Here is a 27,987-nt window from a genome sequence, read left to right on the forward strand (position 1 = left end):
AGAATATCTTTTGGCTATTTTTATGGAATTTTAATTTTAAAAAAAAAGTTAACTTTAAATAAAATCAATGGACAACAACATGTTATTTTTGCACATAATATTAGTTAACTATTTATTTTAAAGGTTATCGGCTTTTGTTAATTCTTAAATTATATTTATAATTATACTTTGGTCTTTAAATTTCAATTTTTAATAAACTTTGATCTTTAACTGATTTTTTTAAATATTTTTAGCAGTTTCAAAATATACAATGTACTTGATAAAATTACATGGAATTATATGAAATTCTAATTTCATTGTAAACTAGTTACAAGATACTGCATGTTTCAAATCTGTTAAAAATTAAAATAAAAATAAAATTCACCAAAAGTGAAAATTTATTAACCAAAATGTTAAAAAAAAACTAAATCAGGACTATTATTCTTAAAAAAAAATAAAAGTGTTATTATTGGTCCATTTAAAATCAATTAGTAATAAAACTACTCTACTAACAATCAAAAGCAAGCGTGTTAACCACCAAAAAGAATAAAAAATAAAAAACAAAAAGTATATTCCTCCTGACCCTCCGTGAATCATCATAACTGAGAAAATAAAAAAAAATAAAAAAAAAATCTTGAAAAAGGTCAAACAAACCCGCCAATGGCGACAAGGAAAATTGTACAGCTTGAAGGAAACTCTTCAAACCGATCCAAAACAGTGGAAGATATAGTGAAGCTAGAGAGGAAGATCTTCCCAAAGCACGAATCACTTGCTAGATCTTTTGATGAAGAACTCATAAAGAAGAACAGTGGATTGCTTTACGTGGAGGTTGATAATGGACAACTTGCAGGCTATGTCATGTATTCCTGGCCCTCTTCCTTGTACGCTTCCATCACAAAGCTAGCAGGTTTTCCAAACCCATTTTTCTTTCTTTGCATATTTTCCTTACAAATATAGCTTTTCGTATTTAGATTTTTTTTTTTCCCCCCTCCAATTACGGTTTTCTAGCATTATTTTATTATGGTTTTGGTTGGATAGCTGTTCTGTAGCATAGATTTTCGATGCCTTATAATTTTTTGTTTCCTGGGTTTTGATGATTTGGTGGTATCGCTAATTTTGTGTTTCACCTTACACTGTTTTAAGATGGATATGGTGTGTGTCTGATTGAATGAGATTGAATGAAGCTCTTCAAGACCCATAAATGGAGATGTTCAAAATGTTTATATTGTCGTCATCTCTGTATAAATATGAATTTAATGTGCAAAACACTAAAAATTGCCCATTTTGTAAAACTGCTTGGTAAATGCAATGATATGATAATAAGCAATTGTGGACATGATCACAAGCTATTCGAAGAAAGTTCTCTTTCAAATATAGAACTTTCTAAAACATCATCAGAGTCTTCTTTTTTTTTTTTTTTTTTTTTTGATATAGTATTTTCTAAATGAGTGAAGCTTTTGTATATACAAATTTGGTTATAAATTAGTGCTTCCTTCTCACGTTTGCCACATATTGATTTCTTGTATGTGGTTTATTTTCCACAGTGAAGGAAAATTATAGGAGGCAAGGCTATGGAAAGGAACTGCTGGAAGCAGCTATCCAGAAATGCAGAACCAGAAATGTCCAGCGCATATCACTTCATGTTGATCCCTTAAGGACTCCTGCCATGAATCTCTACCAGAAACTCGGTTTCAAAGTTGATAGCCTCGTAAAAGGTTACTATTCTCCCGATCGAGATGCCTATAGAATGTACTTGGATTTTGATACTGAATAGTTTAATGGAGATGAGTATAGTTTTGTTAGAATTTTCAAGATATATCCATAATACTTTTGCAATTTGCTATCTCAAAACTGGATGATAATAAACTTTTGATCAAACGTAATAAGAAAGCTTTTAAGTGTGTTTTTGGTTTTTCTGCTCTTCTGTGTTGCCATTGTCTCTTAAGGGAGATAAAATGCATTACTTTCTGAGACAATGAATCTGCAGATTAGTCACAGCTTCTTGAGGGATGGTCTGCTTCTGTGCATGTGTAATGTAGAGACAGCAAGTGCATTAAAAAATGTTGTACATATATATATATGTGCACCAGTCACATGTCATCAAGGATTCGTGCACTGTAAATAAATCATTGACATTTAAAATTGAGTGAAAAAATAGGAAAGTAAGAATATAGTATGACCTTTATCCAAAAAATAAATAAATAAATGTTATGGCCCGCTAATGCAACTAAAATGTTCACAAATTGTAAGAAATATAAAGCAAATAAAAATTTATATAAAACATTAAATTTGATGCTGCCCAGGATCGAACTGGGGACCTTCAGTGTGTAAGACTGACGTGATAACCACTACACCACAGCATCCGTTAAGATTGCAAGCTGACAACTTACTAACTTCAACAACACTTTGATTTTATAAAATTATGTAATTATCTAATCTTGTTTAAGAACTGAACTGTTTTCTTCCTCTTGTTTTATTGTTAAAAATGATAGCTTTTACAACAAAATCAAGCATGAAGATGTAAATCCAGTAACTGAAAGATAAATGTGATGGTATAAATAAAAAAAATATATATATATATATATATAAATATTTTTGGTCAAAATATACGTGTATATATATATATATAGATATTAAATGTATAATTTACACAAAAATATTAAATTATATGCTCTTTTGAAACAACCAGGCGAAAAACATACATTACCCAAAAAAAAAAAAAAAAAAAAAAAAAAGCCAACAACAACAACAACAAAACGAAAAACATTTCAACCGAAAAAAAAAAAAAAAAGGCGAAGACGGAAAACAGTTTTTCAAACCCGAAACACCAACTCAAGCGTCAAAGAAAATGACAAATCCAAACAGTCCCTTAAATTTCGTATAAAATTGTCAAACACCATTATTCTGTAAATTTTCAATCGTTTTAACACGCGATTAAAGCCCTAGCTTCCAAAGTCTAGGACTTCTGCAATTTTTTTCTCTTTTCATTTGTTGCTTCTTTTATTCTTCTGTAAAAATTTTTGGTTTTTTTTTTTTTTTTTTGGTCTCTGGTGAATTATTGAGGTTTGGGTGAAAAATGGTTAGGCTGGTGAGGAGCTTTGTACAGTCGATATTGAAGTTGGTGAACTCGGTTATGGCGATGGTTGGCTTGGCAATGATTTTGTACGCCGTTTGGATGATTAGTGTTTGGCAGAGGCATACGGGTGAACTTCCCTTTGGTGGCTCTGATTATCCAGCTCCTTGGTATGATTTTTTTTCTGTTACAATTTTACTGTTTTCTTTTTTAAGCCTTCTATGTTATTGTTTGCTTGCAAAGAAAATACTTGCATTTAGATTATGGGTTTGCATCCTTTGGACCCAATATGGTAGTTGAGTAAATACTTTTTTTTCAATTTTGGGTTATGGGTCTAAGTTCAAAAACGTGAAGAAAAAAGATGTGGGATTGATGGGGAGGGGGGATGGACTCGAAAATTTGAATTGCTGAATGCTGTGTTTGTATGTAACCTGGAAAACATTGAGCTGTAAACAGAGCGTGATTGAGCTTATTCTATGACTTTAATTGCTAAATTTAACAACCTTGAATATCAATTTCTCACCACATCTTTGTCTTTCATATATATATATATATATATATATTATCATTCAAAGGGATGCTTATTAATCTATTTATGTTATTAGTTTTAATGTGGATATGCATATTGGTTTGCAAGGTTTAATGCTTCACTGGAGAAACTAAGATACAAAAGGAGGATGCGTGCTTGGTTGTTGGATTTATGTTATTTTCGCCATTTAGTTCATGATTTCTTGTTTTTTAGTTCATGATTTCTTGTTAAGGGAACAACAATATCTTGCTGTCATATGGATTACTTCATAAGCAACTAACTTTCATTTTTTTTGGGGCACAAATACAGGTTCATTTACACTTTTCTTGGACTTGGGATTACTCTTTGTGTGATTACATGCTTAGGTCATATTGCAGCAGAAACTGCAAATGGTTGTTGCCTGTTTTTGGTATCCTTTACAACTCTTACCTCTTATCAATCAAGATCAAAGTTGTTGAATACATTATATCTCTTAGCTTCAATTTTACTACCCTTAATGCTTAACTTTTTTTTTCAGGTCTTGATTTTTTTTTTCTTTTTTATTTTTTTTTTTGGTCTCCTTTTTAACTTGTAATGTCTACTTATATTGTAGTTAACTGTTTTTCTTTTTTACATGATTTTATTTTAAGTTATTTGTTTTTGTTAAAAAATGAAGTTTTCAGTTCCATAGTGCTTGACTTTTAATATTTCATCCTTTCCCTTTGATGAATTACGTGACAAAACGAATTTATAGTTGACCTTAAATGGATGCAGTATATGTTTATTGTCTTCTTGCTTCTCATGCTGGAGGCGGCAGTGACTGTTGACGTATTTTTAAACCATGATTGGGAGGAGGTAGTTACATTGTTAACTTTTTCTAGTGAGTTTATGAACTTATGAACTTACTAAACATGCTTTCCAACTATTCGTTAGGCTATAATTCTGTTATGATTTGATGTGAACCAGGACTTTCCAGCAGATGCAACTGGAAATTTCAATGAATTAAAAAATTTTGTCAGGTCAAACTTCAAGATTTGCAAATGGATAGGCTTGTCAATTGTGTCTGTGCAGGTCTCTCTCTCTCTCTCTCTCTCTCTCTCATATTAATATTTTTCCTGTATGTGCACTCATTTTTGTGTGGCCATTGTTCACTTGTATATTATATATATATATATATCCAAGTTTTTAGCATCCATATGAGGGAAGACGATAACTAATAAACGAGTCAATTAATATAATTCCCAAAACTGGTAGAACCAATAGAAACTTCAAAATCTGTTTTCTGGTTATACTTCGTGAAAACGAGAAACTTTTTTTTTTTTTTTTTTTTTTTTTCCTGGGTGGATATTGGATAAGTTACTTTTTCTGGGTCGATATCGGATAAGTTACTTGAATATGAATTTGTGAACTAGAAGTGAATTGTAGATTATACATGCCTTCTCTACAACTCAATTTCCAATTGTTACAAAGTGCATCCCAGGCTAGGTGCTTGCCTTCTCATTATGTTGTTCTATGGTATTTAATATTTGATGTATTCTGGAAAGTGGCATCTGCTTGTTGGTAATGTATTATGAGATCTCCAGATTGCTTCTTAAAAGCTTATATAGCTCATCCTCAACAGTATATTTTCTTCACCCAACTTGCAAACTGTTTTTGATTTATAGATGAAGTTCACTTCCATCTCTCTTTGATCTGTTGACCGTCCATGCCCTTCTTTTGCAGGGACTCTCCTTGTTATTGGCAATGATACTGAAAGCCCTTGGGCCTCATCGATATGATGATAGCGATGATGATTATTCTCCTGAGACAGCTCCACTCCTGAAAAATGCAGTTCACCCACCTTCATATGTCGTTGGTGATCCTGCTTATGGATCCAGAAAATGATCTGTGGAATACCAGGAATGATGACAAGGTAGAAAGTAGTAACACGAAATGCTTTAATTGACAATGTTGTAATTTAGGTTCTATAATATCATTGTCTTGTATTCTATGTTTTTTCTGCTTCAAATTTTTCTCTTTTTCCAATCAGACAAACAGGTAAAATGATATAGCTTCAGTTCATGAAGCATATGAATGCAGAGGAAGCACAGGATTACTGTCTAATGCTCGGAAGCTTCATCGACCATTGGGGGATTAACATGAAACTCCCAACAGCCATACATTAAAAGATGTTCTTGTGGATGATGGAAACAATATTATTATGATATTTGCGAATTGCTATACCAATCCTTGTTAAAATTACATGACATCAAATTACTTTGTTATGTAGAATGTTATCCATTTGTAACATGTATAAGTATTATATACGCATTTTTTTAGTTTATCATCTCAAATTTTTCTTCTCCAAATTTTGTTTACTTGTTCTTTGTTTCTTGTGCTATTATTCGAAGCCTGGTGCTAAGATTGGATTATTATTTCCTTAGGCGCCTTAGACCTTCTGATTGTTCACACTGGTCATTGACTTTCAAATGGTATTCAATTTTTTCAGTTTAAGCTGCTGCTTTTCTATACTGTCTATTTTTTCTAAAGTCCTCGAGTACAATTCCGGCATTTGCTTTTCTCGAGCTTGAATGTGTCATTGACTCGTTAGCCCACAAATCTTGAACTTCTTGTTACCAAACGACACATTAGTAAATAAAGTTTTGCTCTAATGCTACTGATGATTCACATGCTCTGTGGTTGAGCAGTGGACCAGACACTCTTTTTTATGTTGCGCCTAATTTTATAGTTATATTTCATAAGGTATTTGTAGGGAAACCAAATTTGAGTACCGAATGACTTTTTAGTTTGTTAACATGTAACATAATTTGTAGGGAAACCAAATTTGAGTACCAAATGAATTTTTAGTTTGTTAACATCTAACATATTAATATGTTTACCAAACCCAAAAAAAAAAAGAAAAAAGAAGAAGCTAACATACTAATATGATACAAAATTACGGAAATTGAAACCAATAATTTAATGATATATTATTTGTAGATCCAGATTTTTTGCATCATCTTTGTCTACCAAAATCAATTATATGATACCATTTTATGTAAAACACTAATAAAAAGATAAACCAAATGAAAAAACAAATAATAACAATAATAACAATAATAACTGTATTTTAAGATGAAATTAGTTTTTTATAACTTATTGAATATAAATAGAAAAGAAAATTTAAAACAAATAATCTTATTTTCATTTACTTCTCTTATAACAAAATCTTCATTTTTCATTTTATATTTAAAATTTGAAAAATAAATTTGATATCCGCTTTGCTGATCTTTTAGCTCGTTTAGTGGTCAAATTTTAACGAGTTACATATGTCTCGAATTTTCACACACTACGAATTGTCACTTCACTGAATAAAGTTTTAAGACCTTAACAAAATGTGGAGTGGCAGCCCATGATCGATTTGACATTAAAAAATATTTATGTACAAGATCAAGAAGAGATCGATCAGAATATATTGTTTTTGAGAATCGTGCGTGCTCGAAAGTCGAAGAATCAATGGACTACGTAAGTTATATTTCAGTTTCTGATCACGTTGGTCTTTTTTCTTCACATGCATTTCTCGGTGGTTTAATTATAAGCCAACCAGTATATATATAATAAACAAATAAAAGTTAAAGACAGAAGCTTCTTTTACAAATTAAGTCTGTTTCGGTTAACTAACACAATGAGACTCTTATATGCAGAATGACACCATGAGATATGTATGATTTGTAAAGCTGCATGACTTGTACATATACAATGTATATATATATGAAGTCTATGAATATCTGTCTAAAGAACCCCGCTGATTCTACAGTAACATGCTTAGAGCAGCTTGCTAGGGCGAAAGTAAAGGGACAAACCAAAAGAGAAAAAAGAAAGTTTAATTAGCCATGTTATAGAATATATATATATATATATATATATATAGGCCTTTGTTGGAGCTTTAATTTCATTGCTTTTCTAAAAGCTTGATTCGGCTACTCATTTTCTGGATCTATTTCATGTTGTAAGTAAAGGTGGCCATTTTTCCAATTACATTCTTTTTATTGTTATGTTCTTTAGTTAGGTATTTTTACCTAGAATTATTAATAATTCGGTATGGTTGTGTGGTTTTCTATAGGTATCTTTGCAATTTGATTGCAAAGAAATGCCCAAAAAAAAAAAAAATTGGTATGAATAGACAATGAAGAATGATGGAAGAGTGGAAAGAGAGATGGAAAGAATGAGGTTAAAAATAAAGAAATTTATAATTTTTTAGAAACACATGTTACCATATCAATGTGGACGGACCACTTAGGCATATGTGTCTTACCTACCGAAGATTTTCTCGTTTGATATAGATCATTATGTTTAGATTAATTAATATAGTGAACAATTGGATGAAACAAAACAAATCTTTCTTACTTCATACCCCACATTGTAAATTGTGACAAAACTTAGGAGGTATAATTAGTCCGTGATAAAGAGAAGCTAAAAAAGTAACATTTTTTTAATGGCTGATATGATTTGGTGGGTCTTGTTGAAAGGATTTGCTACAGGGAGTTGGTCAAAGACAAAAAATGCCTTCACATATTATATGAATTTTAGTAAAAGATCTTCTTTTAAGAGCACCATCTCTTTATTTGTCCGATGCACTGTACTTTTAATTTAATTATGCTGTTTATGTATACTACGTGGAGTTTTTCTATTGACTAGTCTTTTTTATATAAACCGATAATCAAGGCTTTGCTTAAATAAAATATGCATCTACTGTGGGTCCGATCCGCAATGTACATTATTATTATTATTACAACTTTTATAGTACATGACAAATTAAATTAGTTTTCCAAGCGTTAGGAAGTGCTGCAGTTAATCATTATGGCAAACGGTTAACATGCTTGTGTTAATTAATTAATTTGTATCATGGAAGTATTCTTTTACGTAATTGTCATTTAAAATGAAAATAAAAAAACCTTTTTTTCCACCATAAAAAGGAAATTTTTACATTAAATATGAAAGGATATGCATACAATATAATATTTATATAAAATTCAGATTTTCTGTCTGATTTTCTTAACCTATTTCATTTATTTTATTTAAAAATGGTAACAATAAAGAGAAAAGATAATTAAGAGTAACCACTTTTTAGACCATATGGAATTCTATCATCAACCATATACATATTGAGAAAGAAAAATTAGAACAGAAGATCAAAAATCCTTTTGTATAAAATACCCCTAGGAAAATGTGCATTTATATATATATATATATATATGAATCCCAAAGAAAAATATTAGGGTAATAAGCAAGAGTTAAAGAAATAGATGGTTTATTCATCAGGGTTTCTACATATATTTTGCATATATAGAAGTGGTTGAGAAACGCAATAAGTGAAAAGGATCAAAAACTTTCATAAGTAGAAAAGAGTGGGAATTTTTCATTATAATTAGATAATTATCAAGCAAAGCATCTTTTTTTCGAAGTTGATGACGCCTTGGATCACTCAACAATTGTCGAATCTATAAGACCTCCAGACAAACAGACAAACCTGTAATTATGCACAAAGAAACTTCTAATACTCCATGAATATCAATGTTGCTTCACCCACTACAAAACATTGAGTGGAGGGCCTCCAGACAAGAACCTTACTATCAGTGGAAAATATAGTAGTACAAAAGAGTCTATGATATGTATGTATACAATACATACATGTACGAGTTATAAGCCTTTGAACCATAGTTTTTACAAGATTAAATTTACATATTATATGTGACATAGTTATGTAATGATGAATGTTATCACTCATATATTATGAATATGTTATCCAATTACATGTAATTTTTAAAATGTATAATTCCAAATTATATGTAATAATTCAATATTAAAATTCTATCTATGCAAAATGTCATCCATTTGTAACAAAATTTTATATGTATATTATATTATAGTTAGAATGTTTAGAATGTGAATGAAGTAACACTTCCTCAATGAATTCTGTGAATTTAATTGGTGTATCCTGTGGCTGGTCCCTGTCACTGGATAGATGTGGTACATACCCTTGACATTTTGAACCGTTTGGGCCACACCCAATGCCAATAATTCATTACTTTTCCCCGCAATCGTCTCAAGTACATATGCTATTCATAGATATTTAATTATTTGTTAGAAGTTATGTTTTTGTTTTTGTAAAAATATGGGCATCCCATGTGATCAACTAGGCAATTTTCATAAATACTGGGAAATTTGTTTTCAACTTGATCATCATTTTTAATGAAAATAGTTGGGTGATGATTTTATGATGATGGGAAAGTTTTTCTCCACCCTCATTGAATAACGTAGCAACGATCACCAATTTTTTTTTTGGGAGCTGAATCACCAATTATATTTATTAAAATTTTTACCTAAATGATGTAATGGCATAATAAATTTTAGGATTTTGCTTTACTTACTTTCTATATGATTCATATTTAATTAGTTATTAAAAAACAACAATTAACATGTTGATGCATTTATTACAACAATATTGAAGTTAAATAAATGCTGTATTCTTAGTTATAATATTGTTTGGAAATATTATTTAGTTTTAATAAGACTAAGGTTGATATATATTTGAGATATTATCACATTTGCAAGTTCTTTTACTCTCATTTAATATACAATATTTTATTGATGATAATTTATATATTAGTGAAATAGTAAATTAAAGATTAATTTATACATTAATGAAAATACGAAGAAAAATTATTGTTAAAGGAATAATACCAAATTAGCTAAGTCCAATCAAATATTTTCAAAGGTATCTTCGATGGACATTCAAATGGACACCTCTATTTATATTTGAGCAATGATAGAATCGCAACTTATTTATAAAACAATTTTTTTATTATATATATTTTTTAATTCTTTGCTATCATTTTTAAATAATATGGTATCATTTCATTAATTGGCATAGAAGCAAGAAGACCAAAAAAAAAAAAAAAAAAAAAAAAAGAAGACAAAAGATAGATTTAAAAATATTTTAGTATGTGGATGTGAAGAATATACCAACTAAGCTATACTTAACACCTAAATAAAAGTTCAGTATATCAATAATTACATATTTGGTCAATAATTAAATTCTAAATATAATTGATGTAATCAAGTGATTAATAAAGAAAAACTTAGATGTTTGATGTAAGACTTACTCGATAATATATATATATATATATATATGAGAATTTTACATTGCGGACTGCATTAAAAAACGACGTTTTTTGGATGAAAACATTGGTTTTGATATGTACAATGTATAGCAAAGCCAACGTTTTCATTTGAAAAGCGTCGGCTTTAGATGTGTCCGTACCGTAGACGCCCTATATAACAAAATTAGTCAAACCCTTTTAAAGCATCTCCAAAGACGATTAATATTGATAAAATTTGATATTAGCATGAGTAAATACTAATGTTAATGCTAAAGTTTAACATTAGCTCTTCAATGATGCATGTTAAAAATTAACATTGTCAAATTATAAATATTAGACTTTTACCAATAAAAAAGCAAAGTCATAATAATTTATGTATTGAATAGTGATGAATCTCACTCATTTTTACTATATTATGAGTATACCTGGCAATTCGGGTTGGTGGGTCGTGTTCGTGTCAACCCGTTTAATAATCGTGTCAAAAATGCCTAACCCGAACACGACCCATTTATTAATCGTGTCAGGTACCTAAAACACTAACCCGACCTGTTTATAAACAGGTCAACACGACACGACCCGTTTAACACGATTATTTTAACGGGTCGTGTTGACCTATTAACCCGTTAACCTGAAATTGACCTATTAACCCGAAAACTAACCTATTAACCCGTTAACCCGAAAATTAACCTATTAACCCGAAATTTTTTTTTATTTTTTTTTATTTTTATGTTTTTGTTTTATTAAAGATGTATTTTTTGTTTTTAAAAAATTAGTAATAGAAAATTATTTTTATAAAATTTTTAATTTATAATATTTTTTAGTTATTAAATATTATATTAGTGATAAAATATTAATTTAAAATTAAATTTAAATGGGTTGTAATAGGTATATAATCGTGTCGGGTTGAAACTGACACGTTTAATAAATGGGTCGTAACGGGTCAATTTCGAGTTAAACAGGTCAACCCGAAAATGACACGATTAATAATCGTGTTAAACGGGTTGATCCGATTATAACCCGAACCCATTTATAATAAACCCAAACCCATTTATTCCGTGTCGTTTTCGAGTCGTGTCGCCGTGTCATGATCCAAAATGCCAAGTCTAATTATGAGTCCATTATCAAAATTTTTCACTTGTAAATTTGGCATCATGAATGACATTGGCCAAATTTGCCACTAGCATTGGACAGGGAAAAAGTTGCTCATATGTTATAACATGGTGATGCATTGCCAAAATACTATATCTGTATTTTCAATGGTGCTGTTTATTTTGAAAAACACAATTTTTTAATAAAGAGCCTTTTGAAGAATCTTATATAATAAAAAGTGGATTGTTTTATTAAACTCCAATACCACCTTTTATCATCATTATTTATTTTTCAAGTCTCAATAAAATAATTATAATTTACTTTTTTTCTTTTTTTTTTCCTCTTTTTTTTATGAAATTAAATAAAAAAATATGAAGTTAAGCATAATTATTATTGTGTATTGAAAATTGTAGAGTAATAAATAAATGTAGAGAGAGTAAGAGAGGCTGTTGGAGTAATAGATAAATACCTAAACAATTTCATTCTCTCTCTTTATTTTTAACTTTTCAATTTGAAAAGCTCATAAGAGTCATAAAAAATAGATATAATTATTTTAACTATGGAGATTTAAGGCATCTCCAATAACTTTGTCTATTATTATATTTTTTTACCATATCAAAAAAATAAACAATCATTCAAATATTAAAAAAAAAAAAACAAAAAAAAAAAAGAAAGAAAACTTTCTAAATGAATTTGTTTAAACACTCTATCAAATTGATATAACAAGGGAAAAAAAGAAAAGAAAAAAGATACTGTCAATGTGACCTTCTAGAAAGTCCACTTTTAAAGGGTTTATCAAATATTGTAAAAAGTTTCTTTAAAGACAAAATTTTACTTAAAAAATCAATTTTTTCAAAAAAAAAAAACTTAATAAAATATATATAATTAATTAACAACTATAAATAATATTTTTTTTATATTTCAATTGGAAAACAATTTTGAAAATGATTGTATATTTATGCTATTTAAATTTTGACGGTATTAATTTTTTAAAACAATAATCCATATTTACAATCGAAGATGATCTTAAGTTTTTGAAAGACCTGTTGAAGATGCTCTTAATATAGTAAAATACAATATATTGTGAAAAGCTATTTTTTAACTCCAATCAAATTTTTAACTCCCTATCTGTATATTGTGAAATGAGGTTGATTTAGTTAGTATGTCATTCACATCTACATGTATAATATTGTGAGTTTGAAATATTAGAAAAAAAAGAAATTGTTGTAAATGAAAAAAAAAAAAAAAAGGAAAAGAAAAAAGAAAAAAAGAATTCCTTTAGCTGTGTTCCACTACCTTTTTACATCTGTACAGTTAAGGGTAAATTTACAAAATATCCCGCTAAGCATTCACTTAAGTTTCAATTGGCCCTATAAATTTTTATTTTTTAAACAATTTAATTTTCTCGTGAAGTTTTTCTCAACCAAAATATATATATATATATATATATTGTGGGCATTTGGCATAATTTATTGGCTAGTATTTAAATTGATTACTAAAGTAAATCAAAATATTTCTTGAGCAAATTTGATAAAAAAAAATTAAAAAAATAATATCAGAGATAAATTGTTTAATTTGTTTTTTTAATAATTGTTTTAGAAACATTTTATTTATATATAAGCAATCAATTTTAGTATTAACAATCAATTTCGTTAAAATCTAACCGAAAACTAATTGGTCAATTTCATTAAAATCTAACCAAAAAAAAATTAAGTGTGGAAATTGAAAATATGCTAATTTTCAAGAATAGGAAATTACTGAATAAAAAATAAGAATAACAACAAATTAGGGGGCAAATTGAAATATTATTAAGAATTTTTTATATTACTATGTATATATATAGATACTTTTTAGAAAAAATATAGATTTTGCTATATACATATACACAATAAAATTGTTATTAAAAAACATATCAATTTTGATAAGAATTCGTATACAAATAAAATATATTGTAGAAATATCATGTATATATATATATATAAGATAATTATATAGTATGGTTTGTCTCTATATGAATCCACATTAAAATCAGTATTTTAAAAAAAAATTATCAATTTTACTTTGTATATATAACAATAAAATTAATATTTTGATTTTGATGTTATGGGTATCCGAACGATCCGCACAAGGTAGCCTAAAACCTTAGTTAGGGGTTGGGAAGTAATTTTGTAATTTTCGTACAGTCTAAAAGTAGAAAATATGATATAATTACCCCATTGAAAAACTGAGTCAAATAATAATTGCCCCTGCCGTTCTACCTATCTAATAATAACAGGAAAGACGTTGCAAAAAAGAAAAAACAATAATAATAACAGGAAAGAAACCCAGTGACAAAATAGCAAAAAAAAAAAAAAAAAAAGGTAAATATTTTCAACCAAAAAGTCAAAAAAGAAAGAAAAATTGTATTATTTTTTGAAATAAAAAAACAGAAAGTAGAAAACAGAAAATAGAAAAAAAAATATTCGTAGAGCACAATCTCCAAAGTCTCACAACAGTCTCCGAGCTTATGCTCGACATACAAACAGGTCAACATAACAGGCTAAACCACTTCCACATTAGGAGCCACATATACTATCATTATTCCCACACAGCCACCAGTTGTTACAATAAACTAACTTCAACCGAACGTCGCCGTTTTCGTCAACTTTTTCTGTTTTTTTTTTCCCTGATAATAGTAAATTGCACATGCGCATCATGAATCTCTCTGGCGCTCCCCTCAAATCTCCTCCTCGCACGTGGCTCAGAACAAACAAGTTTAACGGTAGAAAGATCCATTTAGATCAAATTTACCAAAATACCCTCTCAAACCCCAACAGACAAATACGGTCGTGCGGGATCAACGCCTTAACCGCCGCTGGGTCCCAAACACTATAATGGTATTCCTCGTAAATAATACCTACAACCGTGGGTCACTTTGTTATACCAGAAAAATAAATAAAAACTGAAAAACTAAAAAAAATAAAAAAAATAATAAACAATTAATTTAATTCTTTTTTCCCGACCTATTTATATATGGGATAGAATGACGAAAAGGCTTCCAAAACAGTGAACCACACTGCCTCCTCCTTCTCTCTCTCTCTACACTGTCGGCAGAAACTCTCTTCTACGACTGCGTTTTGTGTCTCAAACACTCTCTTTTCTCAGCTCGACGGTGGTGGAGCAACCGAAAACTAATCAACGGCTCACAATGCAGCACCGTCGCGGTCCTTCTAACAACCTCATCTTCTTCTTCTCGGCCGTCATTTTCAACTGTCTCGTCGTAACAATGTCGGGTCCGGTCCAGCACCGTCTATTCGACCCGCATTGGAAACCCGCAACCGCCACGTGGTACGGTAGCCCGGAAGGTGACGGTAGCGACGGTGAGCTTCAACCTCAGCTTCATAAAAAATTAAAAAATAAAAAATAAAAAATTTTCCTTTTCGGTAATTATGGACTTGGTTTGTGTACTTTTATGTAATTTTAAGATGTTTTTTTTGGAATTATTAATACAGGCGGAGCTTGCGGTTACGGTTCGTTGGTGGACGTTAGGCCGTTAAGAGCACGAGTAGGTGCGGTGAGTCCCGTGCTGTTTAAGAACGGTGAGGGATGTGGGGCCTGCTACAAGGTTAGGTGTTTGGACAAAGAGATTTGCTCGAGACGAGCCGTGACAATAATCGTGACGGATGAGTGTCCGGGTGGGTACTGCTCCAACGGCAAGACCCATTTCGACCTAAGCGGAGCGGCTTTTGGTCGAATGGCTGTTGCCGGTGAAAATGGTCAACTCAGAAACCGAGGCGAGATCCCAGTCGTATATCGACGGTATTTTTACTATTTTGCCATTTGCCGCTCTTTAAGTCTTTAACGGTTTCCGTTTTGTCACTTTTATTTTTATAATAATACAATTTTTTAGCCTAACATCACGCCATTTTACTAAACTGCCATTGTGTTTATGTTTAATAGATTAATGGGATTTTTTTTACTTAATATATGCAGGACACCATGTAAATACCCAGGAAAGAATATAGCATTCCATGTGAATGAAGGTTCAACTAATTATTGGCTATCACTTCTCGTGGAGTTTGAAGATGCGGATGGAGATGTTGGAGCAATGCATATAAGACAAGTAAGCAAAATTAATTTTATTCTCCTTTTACAATTTTAATTTGTTGGTTACTATATATACATGTTACAGGTTACATTTTAGAACTCATTTTCCTTAAAAAACAAAAAAAAACAAAAAATTATTGTTATTTTTTATAAAAATCAAAAGGAGTTTAATATTAACAACATGTATTATATATATATATATATATGCCAAATCAACAAAAGGCATAAAAGAAGATTCATCTATGGAATGAAAATGGAGGGTCTTGAAAAGTTAACGCAAAATCCCAACTTTTCCTAACCCCAAAAAGAAAAAAAAAAAAAAAAGAGCACACTTGCTTAAACGTGCTCTCAGAAAAGAACACCACGAAAAGCAATGAGCCATTTCCAATTGACAAACTTTAAGGGAAAAAGGTACAAAAGCGATTAATGGCTTTTTATTTATTTACCCTTTGTGAGGTTTATAGAGATTCCTAATTTCCCGGATGTGGTTCCCTAATTATATGCTATATAGCCCTACTTTAGCTGTCTTTATTCAGAAAAAAAGATGTTCAACGAGTCTAATATTTTAATATTTACTACTACCTTGTTTCTCTCTTCATTTTATTACTATTACTATGTGTAGTAGTGTGAAATGGAGGGAGCCAATATGCAAAGTGTCTTAAAGCTCTTTTTCTTGCAACTATTTTCCTGACTTGGTGCATGTGATAGATGGTCCCCACTGAAGTTACATAATAAATTCCAGGCATGTCCAAAATTGTATTTATATTTTGCTTTTTCTCTCAATTTCTTGTATATTATATATGTATAGTAACCTAAGTGTATATAAGCGTGTAAGAATCTCTGTGTTTAGTCCGAAAGATGGTGATATTTCAATTTTGCATAAAAAGGGTTAGAAAAATTAATGAATAAATTTGATATATATTGGCAGGCAGGGTCAAGTGAATGGTTACAGATGAACCATCTATGGGGTGCAAATTGGTGCATAATTGGGGGACCTTTACAAGGACCATTTTCGGTGAAGTTAACCACACTATCAACAGGAACAAGTTTGTCTGCAAGAGATGTGATTCCAAGGAACTGGTCTCCAAAAGCAACCTACACATCTCGCTTGAATTTCTTCAACTTGAAAGAAAAATCTACCAACAACAAGAAGAATTTATAAACATATATATATATATATATATATATAAGCATTTTACCTTTTTATGCCAGAAAAAAAAAAAATCCTGCTTCTAAATGGCACAAAAAAAAAAAAGGGTACCGTTGTCGGTTTGGTTTGGCATTTTTTTTTTTTCTTGTTTTTAAGGGAAAAGTGGCCGTTGGATCGTACAAGTAAGATTAGCATCCAATGCTCTTTCCTTTTTGTTATTGTTTAGGTGAGGTGCGTAGTTGTGTGGAAGCTGTGTTGCGTAGTAGTAGATTGCAGCCCCTCTCCAAAGGAGAGAGAGCGAATGTTGTTGCTTGCTTTGCTTTGTAAGAATTTGTGGGCTCACTTGGCTTTTAAATGGAATTTGGACCTTTTGATTTATTGTTCTGGTGTTTGTTGCTCTATTATTAGTCTATCTAGACCAATTCTGCAATGTGGGTCCTATCTGTACTCGGATATCAATGAACGACATCACATGATCTTAAGGACAAACCAAAAAAAGAAAAAGGAAAAATTAATAAATAATAAAAACGCCGTCTGTGGGAATCGAACCCACGACCACACGGTTAAAAGCCGTGCGCTCTACCGGCTGAGCTAAGACGGCTAGACGGAAAAAGGAGCTGATTATATATTTATAACTTCTAAACGTTTCGGTGCATAATTAAAATTTTTGACCCTACAAAAAGTTTGTGCTAGAGCATGTTATACAAGTTGTTCTGTTGTTGATAGGACGGAGCTTTTGAGTAAAAAGTAATGGTTTTCAAAATTCCACAAGTTGAGGAGGTTTAAAAGGCTAAAGATTTGCCAGGGTGGGTCACACATGCTCATCCACATGCATAAAAAAAAAGCTGCTTGGAGAAATGTAGTTCTTTCACCAATTTGGGTCCCTGCTTTGGATAAATGGGGTGTGGATGACAAAACATTGTGTGTGACCACCACTGTCCGTGGGGGCCGAAATGCAAATCCCATTAAATCCAGGCTGATGCCCACATGATTTTCTTTATATCAAAAGCCAAATACAACACCACATGGACCAAGATACATAATATCTCCCACTTTGAAGCTCTTTTATAGTTTGAAAAGGTCCTTTGACAAATTAGTTTATCAGTCTGTCCCCCTCTATTCAATTCGCCAATAGACTGTTGATAACAATGGATAACATATTCAAAAGCTGACCCAGATGGAATATACACAAAATGGCAGTAACTCCAATTTCTTGGATAGGTACTCAAATTTGGAACTCAAATCTCTTTGTTGTTTTATACTGACCGTTAGAAAAAAGAAAACGTTATAAGGTAGTTTTATGAAGTTCACATTTCAAAAGCTGGATGTTTGCATCTAGACAAGGTTCTGTGCCCCATTGCCCTTGAACTTCTTGTAATTTTGCACTTTATTAGCCTCTTTAACATTTTTTTAATTTTTGCATTTTATTAGCCTCTTTAACATTTTTTTAATTATTTTTTTAGTTATTAGTATTATTATTATTTTTATGGCAACAATACTTTCTGAACTTTATAAATAGTGCGATTACAATCTCTAACACACAGTATACAAGTGAATGACACATTCGTTGTTCAGTTGCTTCACATGTATTTTATTTTCATTTGTTTCACAAAAGATAAGACTCGTATTTCTCTACTAATTCCATACTGATTACAATCCCAAATTACCGTGAAAATAAAACAGATAGTTCATCTAACTTACTGAATCATTCAGATAATCTCATAACCCATCAAGAGAACCACAATACTTCGTACACGGAGAAAGATAGAAGTACAAGTTGTAAAGAATACTAATATGTTTTATATATCTGGAGGCAGGGAGGAACGGGGCACACCCACAGACCCAAAAACTAGTAAACGTGACATTCAACTCTAGTGAATATATTAGCTAAATAATGAATGTCAAAACAAGTGGAAGAAACAGGGTTTTTTCCCTTACAAATGCTAGCCCTACAAAAATCCTAAAGCAAGGCAGGAAGAAGGTCCGCACAGCTAATTCCGCAGACTGGTGCTGAATCTAACTGATAACTGTGCTTATTCTTCGAAATGAATAGCAAGCAGAGAATGTAATAAAATTCAAAATAATCAACAGAAGGAAATTAATTAAAAGATGAGGAAAAAGTATTATCACTCAGCAGCGACCGGCTCTGTTTCTGCAACTTTCTTTTCCTCAGCTGCAACAGAAGCCTCTTGATTGGATAAGTCAGGAGTACCATTTGAACTGACATCTTTAGCAGGTGATGGAGGAATCTCTCCAGCTGCCGCTACCAACGCCTCCCCAGCAGCAGTTGGTGTAGTTGCTTTCTCATTATTGGCATCCTTTCCTTCTTTTGTGTCCTTCCCTTTCTCCTTTGCATCCTTTCCTTCCTTCGCATCCTTACCATCTTTGCTAGGTGCAGGTGGGGGAGGCATCATATGAGGTGGAGGAGTCTGTTTTAGCTTCACAAAAATTTGCCGCATTCTTGAAAGATCAGTTGGTTTCCCAGGCTTAGGGCCCTGAATGATCGTGATTGAAGACTTTTTCTCAGGATCTTTCTTCCCTCTTTTCTTCTCAATGTTTGGGACCTCACGAGGAATGAGCTCTGCTATTGCTTTCCAGTAATGTTTGTCAGCTTCTTTGTGAAACTTCTCTTGGTTAGCCAAGTAAAGCTACAAAAAGGTTAAAATCAGTTTATTGACATGAAACATCGATGATATGTGTTGCATTTGCATACGTCATTTGTATGAATGGGAAAATTGGTGCGAAAGGGATAGGAAAGAGGAAAGGGAAAGGAGGGATACAGAAACATAGAGGATACCTTACCTTCTCCCTTTCCCTGTTGTTAGCTTTGTTAGTTTCACAAGTGACCTTTCTTTTCTCATAAAAAGATTTTTTGTACTCCTCAGCTTCGTTGATGATTTGGTTCCTCATTTCCTTCTCTCTTTTCTCCTTCTCCTCGAGATGGATCATGTTCTGACTGCACTAATAGGTTAAAACCATGAAATCTACAAATTGAATGCATTAAAGTAAAAAAATACAAACGATCTTGTGAACAACGATGGCATTTTAACTGATTTTTACCAAGTGTTCAAGATTTTATTAGGTTATAAGTTAGAGAATGGTGTGGGCTTTATCTGAATAAGAATATATCGAACGCTGACATATTAGAAACAAAAGCAGCGAAAGGTAAGCAGGAGAGCACAACAAAGAACCAATATTAATGTTGCATAGTGTCGCAAAATTTTCAAAGAAACCTGGTATAAATCCATGAGAAATGCCACCTTGAACCTGAATTGTAGAAAAACGTGTTCTCTAACACTATGTTTGATAAGAAGGAATGAACTTCGGAAGGATGAAGAGATAAAGAATAGTCATAATAATGTTGTATAGCAATGTAAATTCCTGAAAATGATCTAGATTTCAACCCATGTGAAAAAGCCACCATGAACTCATATCCTAGAACAATAGATTCTTTATATTTTACTAATAACACTATCCTCGTAAGAAGGAAGAAAAGAAAAATCAGAATCGAGATTACTAATCCCCTGCGTTGTTTGATAGGACAGAAAGGACTGAGAAATGAAGGAATAAAATAAAGCAAACAAATTGAGCATAGTTCAAAGGGCATAGTTCAAGTATGTTCAATAAACACTCAAGTTGTCCATCTAGGGTAGCAGTCAACCTTATTTACAAGCAAATTAAGCATAGTTCATGTAGGAAACAAATTAGGGAAACCCCAAATGAAATAGGAAACCAAATAACTTAAGAAACTTTAATTAATAATCACAAGTCTTTAAATTCTTCTTTGGATCTCCATCAACTATATACATCCACTACTTGATCGCAAAGTCTACATAATTTTACTTCTAATCACAAGTAAAAGATAAAAAATTTGCTACACTTCCATCCTCAAGTGTCCAGGCATTTAATAAAAAATTTCTTCAACAAAAAACAGGAGCTTGGTAAAAACATGCAGCATACTTGCTTCACTGAATACAAGCCTAATGCTATCATCATATCATTGGTGAACTTTGCATTAAATTATATGACCTCAGATTTTTTTATAGATTCAACATTTAAACATTTTTGAGGGATCATGGGCAAACTGTAAACATTCCTCCAAATGTGGTCAAAAGTTCTAGCCAGATTAACTTTTGGGATACTGGATTCAATCATAAACCATCCTATGGCTTCTAGACTAACTCATAAACCATATAGCCAACGTGGGACTTTTTAACCATGCATAACCGAGTTAACAACCCAAAATGGGGGTCTACACTGAAGGGTAAGATAAAATTAAAAACAACATACACCATTGTCAAGTCAACAACTGGCCCATACTCCTTCCTATTTATTTGTTATTGATCGAAAAGATCTACGAAATTTCCAAGCACATGCATAACAAACAGTTAATCTATTCTGGATCCAGTTTCCCCTTACACAGACAATAAAATTACAAACGGTCAAAACCCAAGTTGAGTAAAGTCCATAAGTATAAATAATTAAATTAAAAAACCCCAGAACAAAAAGGACAATCAACTATAGACAAAAAACATTGATTCACAGCACCATACGAATATTTCACTGTAGAAAAGAAGTCCTATGCTGTTTTTGTAACTACTTTAGCAAACAATACTGTAGATACTTAGTGAGTTTTACGATATGGTCAACAATAAAATTTTGGGGCTTCAAGATCGATACCAAGTCCAATAAAGAAGGAAACTTGCTTATCATTGTATTGAGCTCAAAATATCCATGTTAAAATTATGCTTCTAAACGGAACGACCTGAAAGGTCATATCGATTGCCCTATAACACTATACAACCATCCATAAATATTAAAGTCAACATTTAAATCTCTTATCAGAAAAATTATGATTTTATCCGGATGAAGACACCACGATATATTAAAATAATGAGAAAACGCTCACTTCACATGATTTAAACCATATTGTGATTTTTGATTCCTTAGATTAGCGTATAAACCAATCCAAAATGCATGAAGACACGTCAAATAAAACCATACAGCCCGCTTGCGCAATTGAAAAAAAATTAGGAACTAAGCTCCTCTACGAGCAATTAAAATGAAGATAACAGAACCCAATTAACAAAAACGCAATCTGATTCAAACCCATAATTCAAAATTCCAAAATAGAAGCATTAAGATCATCAAAATCAATCCCTTGAAAACAACTCTATCGGGAAAGGCCAAACTCACCGACGCCATTCTCGGCGTGCGAAACCTTCCTCTTGCATATGTTCAGGCGGGGGTAGTATAGGCCCTTCGGAGGAGAAAAACCCATCATCATCATCAATAGGAGCACCTACACCGTACCCTTTGCCATCCCCATTGACCTCGGGCTTGGCGGATTCGAAACGAGAGGAATAGTCCGGATTTGGGCTCGTCGACATCCCGAAGCCATAATCGTCAGAAGCATGGTGGTCGTGGTGGATGGTGTTGGCGGCTACGTCGTCTTGGAAATCAGAGGAGGATGGAGGTGGGTGGTCGGCTGAAGAGGTGAAGTCATCGTCGTTGGAAGGGTTGTTGAAGGAAGGGTCGTAACCCATGTAGGAATCGTCGTCGAATGGTCGGGAGGTGGGGGAGTGGGTATGGAGGTGGGACTGGTCATCTGCTTCGTTGGTGAAGGAGTCGAAGGACGCCATTTTTGGAAGCCTCTATGTGAGGTTGGGTTGTTGGGAGTGTTTGAAATTTTTTGATAAACGGTGGGGGTGTTTGAAATGGTAAAGAAGCAGACCGCTATGTTCGGATCCGAAGAAACAATGTGAGAGGAATTTGGATTTTTTTTTTTTTTTTTTGAAAGAGAGAGGAATTTGGATTCAGACTGGGAATTTTGAACCCAAAACTCATAATTTAAAGGTTTAATGACATGTAACTCTATATTTGGAAATACAGATATTTAACAAGTTTATAAGTGTAAGAATACCAGTATAGCCTTTTATAGAATATAATGAAGACACATTAATTTCCTGTTTCTCCAAAATTTTTCACATTTCCACTCAATGATCATCTTTTTCTTCTCTTCGGCTTCTTCCTCATCAACTAGTTTCTTTCCAATTTACCCCCAAAAAAAAAAGGTTTCTTGCTATCAAACCCGCATAGCTTTTTTATATATACAGCGGAAAATATGTTAAACTACATTCCAATTAGTTTTACACTTGTGTCAACTCCAAAAGTTGAAATAGAAAAGAAAAATAAATAAATACGGCTTGTGGTAAAGTAAAAAATTCAAAATTTTGGATATTATTAATCGATTAAAGTGTTTTTTTTTTTTTTTTTTGGGTTTTTGGGGACGTTAATCGATTATGGTTGCGTATTAGTATTTTTCCCAAATAGTATCATAATATATTTGTGTGTGTATATATATATATATATATATATATGAAGAAGAAACTGTTAATGAAGGGATACCCAGAAATATTTTCTTGTGTCCATAAAACTAACGAAGATGCTAACCAATTGTTGACTATTTCATGAATTTAAGAATAAGCAGAAAATCAAAAACAACAGTAAAGTGGGTAAATCTCTGTCTTGTTGATTTTGTGCGCAAGTTATTATACTACATTAAAAAAAGAGCAATGAGTTTGAAAAATAATAATAATAATAATAATCATTTGTCACATACTGTAAATTTTCTTTAATTTTTTTTTTCTTTTAATGAAGGAAATTTCCAATGTTATGAAACAATTTTGAGGATTTCACATCAATGGCAGGGTAGGGACAACATAGCAAAATATAAATAACAATTTGCATAGGGATCTCATTTCAATAATAACTATGCGTTTTGTTTTGAGAGAGACTTCTATATTATTTTGTGATATAAAAAGTGGCGAGCAATTCGTTTATTAAAATTAAAGAAGAAACAAATAAAGCACTTATTTTAACTCTTTAAGGAAAAAAAATAATAATAATAATAAAATATTGTTTTCAAAGCTAACCAATTCTCCATCGTACCTAATCATAATACAGACTTTAGTCACACTTACAACACATAACAATCAATTAAGCACAATTTATTTGAAATAAATGTATTAAATACATAACAAACATTTAATAGTTGAAAAATTACAAACATCACTATAGTATAGTATAACACTATAGCAAAGTAATACTCTACTGTTAGTACAGTAATACTCTATATGTGGTTACACTACTATAGTAGATTAATACTATTTTATAGTAAAATTATTCTATTAGGGTAGTGTATCACCATACTTAAACTATGATACAATGTTTATTAGATCTTTGAAATAAATATATTAAATACATAACAAACATTTAATACTTAAAAAATTACAAACATCACTATAATAGGGTATAACACTAATTGAAGCATAGTAATACGCTACTAATTCTACTAGTAGAGTAATACTCTATTTGGGGTTACACTACCATAGTAGATTAGTACCATATTATAGTAGAATTACTCTATTAGCGTAGTGTATCACTATAGTTAAATTATGATAAGATATTTATTAGATGTTTGAAATAACAACCTGAAAATTTCATTTTCAATGTCCAAACATTATATACATATATATATATATATATATATATATGTAAATCTTATTTATTTTAATATTAATTCATAATACCTTTATTTTTAGGGTGACAATTTAGATTATAACATGGTAATATGATTCAAAAATGATATGTAGTTAGTAGATTTAGATTTATTATAAATGGGTTTGAATCAATTTCGTATTAGCTTGTTTAATAAAATTATTAAACTTGTTAATTTTGGATTGATCTGTTTAATTCGAAATTGATCCAAATTGATCCATTTTATTAAAAATGTTAATTAACGTGTTAGTCTAATCTGACGTGATTATAACCTGTTTAAATTGTAACTTTAATATATTAAATTTACCATTAATAAAATTTTAACTAATACTCTTTTATTACTAAATTACAAACTTATTTAAAGTTGTATTATTAATTTTCTTTTATTAATTAAAAAATAAAAATAAAAATATTAAAATAATATTTATTTACTTAAATATAATATGTTTAATACATGTATGGATTTATACATGTTGAAAAAATAAAATTAATATGCTTAAAAGTATTGAAAATGTAGAAAATTAAAAACATGATTATTAATAAAAAAATTTAGATATTATTTTTATGGAAATAGTATTAGATTTATTATTATATATATATATATATATTTATTTATATTTAGCTGTTATATAAGATTGTTATATTATCATATTATATGTTATATTAGTGTAAATTTATAATTATAATTATATGGTTTTACAAATATATTTTAATTTAGGATTAATTAATGACTAAATTATTTCTATTTTATATAAAATAATTAAGTCAAACAAATTAGTTTATTTAATTGGGTAAATTTCACATAAACGAGTCAATTTCATATAGATGGGTTAATTTGTGTACACTAGTCAATTTCGTATAAACGGTTCAAATTCGTATAAATGAATCAATTTATATAAATAGGTCGTGTTAGTCTAAATTGATCCATTTGATAAATGCGTTACTTAGATCGTGCAAGGTTTACTTTTTATTAAACAGATCGTATTTGAGATGAAAATTCTTGACACGATTAATAAATGGGTTGTGTTAAGATTGAATAATTTTTACACGATTAATAAACAGATTGATACGAATCGAATAGAGTGACACGAATTACCACCCTATTCAATTTCTTTAACTATAATTGTTAAACTCTTTTAAAACTCCAAAATTAAAAACTTTATTCAAAAATTGTTAAAATATAAAATGACCACTAATATTGATATTTCAATAATATATATGCAAATCCTACTCAAGAATCATTAAGTAACAATCAGATCTTACAAAATATACATTTTATATTCAATGAAAAGTGAAACAATATGAATTTATATTTTATAAATTTTGAACCATGAAAAGGTACAGAAGACGGTATATTACGCTAATGAAAACCTTTCAAAATTGGTAACGGATACATGAAAAATTTCAATCTAAAAAAATATAAAATAGAAGAAAAAGACAGGGTATAAAAAATTTGGGAAAAAAGAGAATAAATATGTGTTTTAATTCTTATCTAACTAAAAAGTGTATATTGGTACATTTACGTGAAAAAAAAAAGTTTAAATATCTTTACCTTCAAAAGTAGGGTCATATTTCATTAAGGACTTAAATCATGAGTTATTGGCTTAAATTTCCCAATGGTAGTGGATCAAAAACTCTCTCTCTCTCTCTCTCTCTCTGTGCCTACAATAGAGATGAATTACAAATATTTTAATGTATTAATATCATCTGTAGCCTTTCAGGTTTGGCTAATGTCAAATTTAATCTATGACTTTTCCAACAATTCAGCTGTAATCACTATTTTTCATGGACATTACACATCTGTTAATAGGCATCCTATGTGGCAGTGGCAATTAGATTTATACCCTTATTGCTTTATAAAATGTGGTCCAATATTCAAATTTGAAAAAAAAAATTGTCTAAAAATTGAAAAACTAGCTATTGGTTTAAATGGGTATAATTTAGCCTACATATTGCATTAACCTGCACTCATTCACCTTATCACCAGCATATGCCAACCTACATCAAATTTTAAACTTACACCATATACTAACCAGTACTACGCCTGATACCACCATATACCAATATTGCACCACCATATACGAACTTATTCAACCATATACCACTTGATACCACCTTAAAAATCTTGCACTAGCTTAAATCCAGCGCATATACCTTCCTACACCATCTTTACTTGCCTACTTGTTCAACCACCATTCAAATTTCACAATTACCATAAAGAAAAAGGAGGGCAAGACAATGTAATCATCTTATTCTAGTTCTACAATCAATGGAGGCATGATAAAGTTTAAAAATAGAAAATGTTATTGTGGTAGAAAGGTAGAAATAAAAATTTTATAGTCTGCAGGAAATCCATCCAAATTGTACTTTTATTGTTATAGTAAAAAATGCAATTTCTACTCATTTTGGACACTTGACGATGAAAAATACAACGTACATAAGAATGCAAATGAAGGTGAAAATCAACAAGGTAAAAATCAACTCCAAATTCAAGCTTTGACTGTTAGAGTGCAAAATTTAAAGTCAATGCAAAGTGAAATTAAAATGATGATGTTAGTGAATATGTTGCTTTTTGGCATAACAATTTCTATATTGCTGTTAGCAGTAATGAAGTAAAAGTAATTGAATGGAAACGTAATCTTTAGTTACTAAGTAAAACTAAGAACTTTCATTCATAGTATAAATTCATTAGGTGATACATCCATTAGTTCAAACTGTTAACAAGAATAGGGGATGTAGCCCCTTACCACAACCATGTAATGTTTCAATGTGGTTGTACAAAAAACAAGTGTATAACTCGAGCCATATAAAAATCTAACAATGGCTTTACAATTTCTGCACAAAGCATTCCTATATTAATTGCACCAACTAACAGTATAATGTTATATTATTTGCACCAAATAAATAGTATAATGTATACTATGTGTAGTGTCTTAAAAAAAAAAAAAAGACATAATAAGCATTCCTATATCATATGCTCTCTATCCTAAAATGATCAACAATAAGCACAATTGTCATTCATAGCCTCTCTCAAAATAAAACATATCAACAAATCTAACTTTGCAACCAAATATAACCACCTGATGTAAAATGAAAAAGTCACCACAAAGTTGTATGGCCACCTTACACCTTTTTCTTCCTTTTAATTATAACATGCTTCTTTAAGAAAAAGAACCTGTTGGAGTTGAAGCTGCTAGTGGTGTTAAAGCAACTATTGCTGATGCTATAGTTGAAGTTGCGGCTACTATTAACATGTTGAACCAATTCTAGGCCTTTTAACCTAAGTATTAAGACATGCCAATCATGATATTAGAGATTATATATATGCAAAATTTAGTTAGAATTTAACAACTAAGCAAAGAAACATATATTTGATTACTAAATCTATTGTTTACGGAAT

At 30.7% G+C, this 27,987-nt stretch overlaps 4 protein-coding genes and 2 non-coding genes across 6 annotated transcripts; 3 read left to right on the plus strand and 3 right to left on the minus strand.

The window, feature by feature from the left end:
- The first annotated feature begins 553 nt into the window (after nt 1-553).
- Nucleotides 554-1,899, plus strand: LOC125421934 (uncharacterized). Its single transcript, XM_048472143.2, has 2 exons — nt 554-886; nt 1,524-1,899. The coding sequence occupies exons 1-2, from the start codon at nt 640-642 to the stop codon at nt 1,751-1,753; spliced, it is 477 nt and encodes a 158-aa protein (XP_048328100.1). The 5' UTR covers nt 554-639; the 3' UTR covers nt 1,754-1,899.
- A 370-nt stretch (nt 1,900-2,269) lies between these two features.
- On the minus strand, nt 2,270-2,342 carry TRNAV-UAC (transfer RNA valine (anticodon UAC)). Its single transcript has one exon. It is a non-coding gene; the product is annotated as a tRNA-Val (tRNA).
- Nucleotides 2,343-2,704: 362 nt separating this feature from the next.
- Nucleotides 2,705-5,893, plus strand: LOC107408285 (tetraspanin-19). Its single transcript, XM_048472848.2, has 6 exons — nt 2,705-3,222; nt 3,891-3,990; nt 4,335-4,415; nt 4,527-4,631; nt 5,283-5,472; nt 5,590-5,893. Exons 1-5 carry the CDS (start codon nt 3,056-3,058, stop codon nt 5,442-5,444), a joined length of 615 nt encoding a protein of 204 aa, XP_048328805.1. The 5' UTR covers nt 2,705-3,055; the 3' UTR covers nt 5,445-5,472; nt 5,590-5,893.
- An 8,929-nt stretch (nt 5,894-14,822) lies between these two features.
- Nucleotides 14,823-17,405, plus strand: LOC107417370 (expansin-B3). The gene is made up of 4 exons (XM_048471308.2): nt 14,823-15,150; nt 15,283-15,589; nt 15,764-15,893; nt 16,806-17,405. Exons 1-4 carry the CDS (start codon nt 14,979-14,981, stop codon nt 17,037-17,039), a joined length of 843 nt encoding a protein of 280 aa, XP_048327265.1. The 5' UTR covers nt 14,823-14,978; the 3' UTR covers nt 17,040-17,405.
- A 150-nt stretch (nt 17,406-17,555) lies between these two features.
- Nucleotides 17,556-17,628, minus strand: TRNAK-UUU (transfer RNA lysine (anticodon UUU)). The gene has a single exon. It is a non-coding gene; the product is annotated as a tRNA-Lys (tRNA).
- Nucleotides 17,629-18,866: 1,238 nt separating this feature from the next.
- Nucleotides 18,867-23,060, minus strand: LOC107417374 (clathrin light chain 1). The gene is made up of 3 exons (XM_016025989.4): nt 22,224-23,060; nt 19,830-19,983; nt 18,867-19,675 (listed from the first exon to the last, which is right to left on the minus strand). The coding sequence occupies exons 1-3, from the start codon at nt 22,667-22,669 to the stop codon at nt 19,154-19,156; spliced, it is 1,122 nt and encodes a 373-aa protein (XP_015881475.1). The 5' UTR covers nt 22,670-23,060; the 3' UTR covers nt 18,867-19,153.
- Nucleotides 23,061-27,987: the final 4,927 nt, after the last annotated feature.

Source organism: Ziziphus jujuba, chromosome 4 (assembly GCF_031755915.1).
Source record: "Ziziphus jujuba cultivar Dongzao chromosome 4, ASM3175591v1".
Taxonomy (NCBI): domain Eukaryota; kingdom Viridiplantae; phylum Streptophyta; class Magnoliopsida; order Rosales; family Rhamnaceae; genus Ziziphus; species Ziziphus jujuba.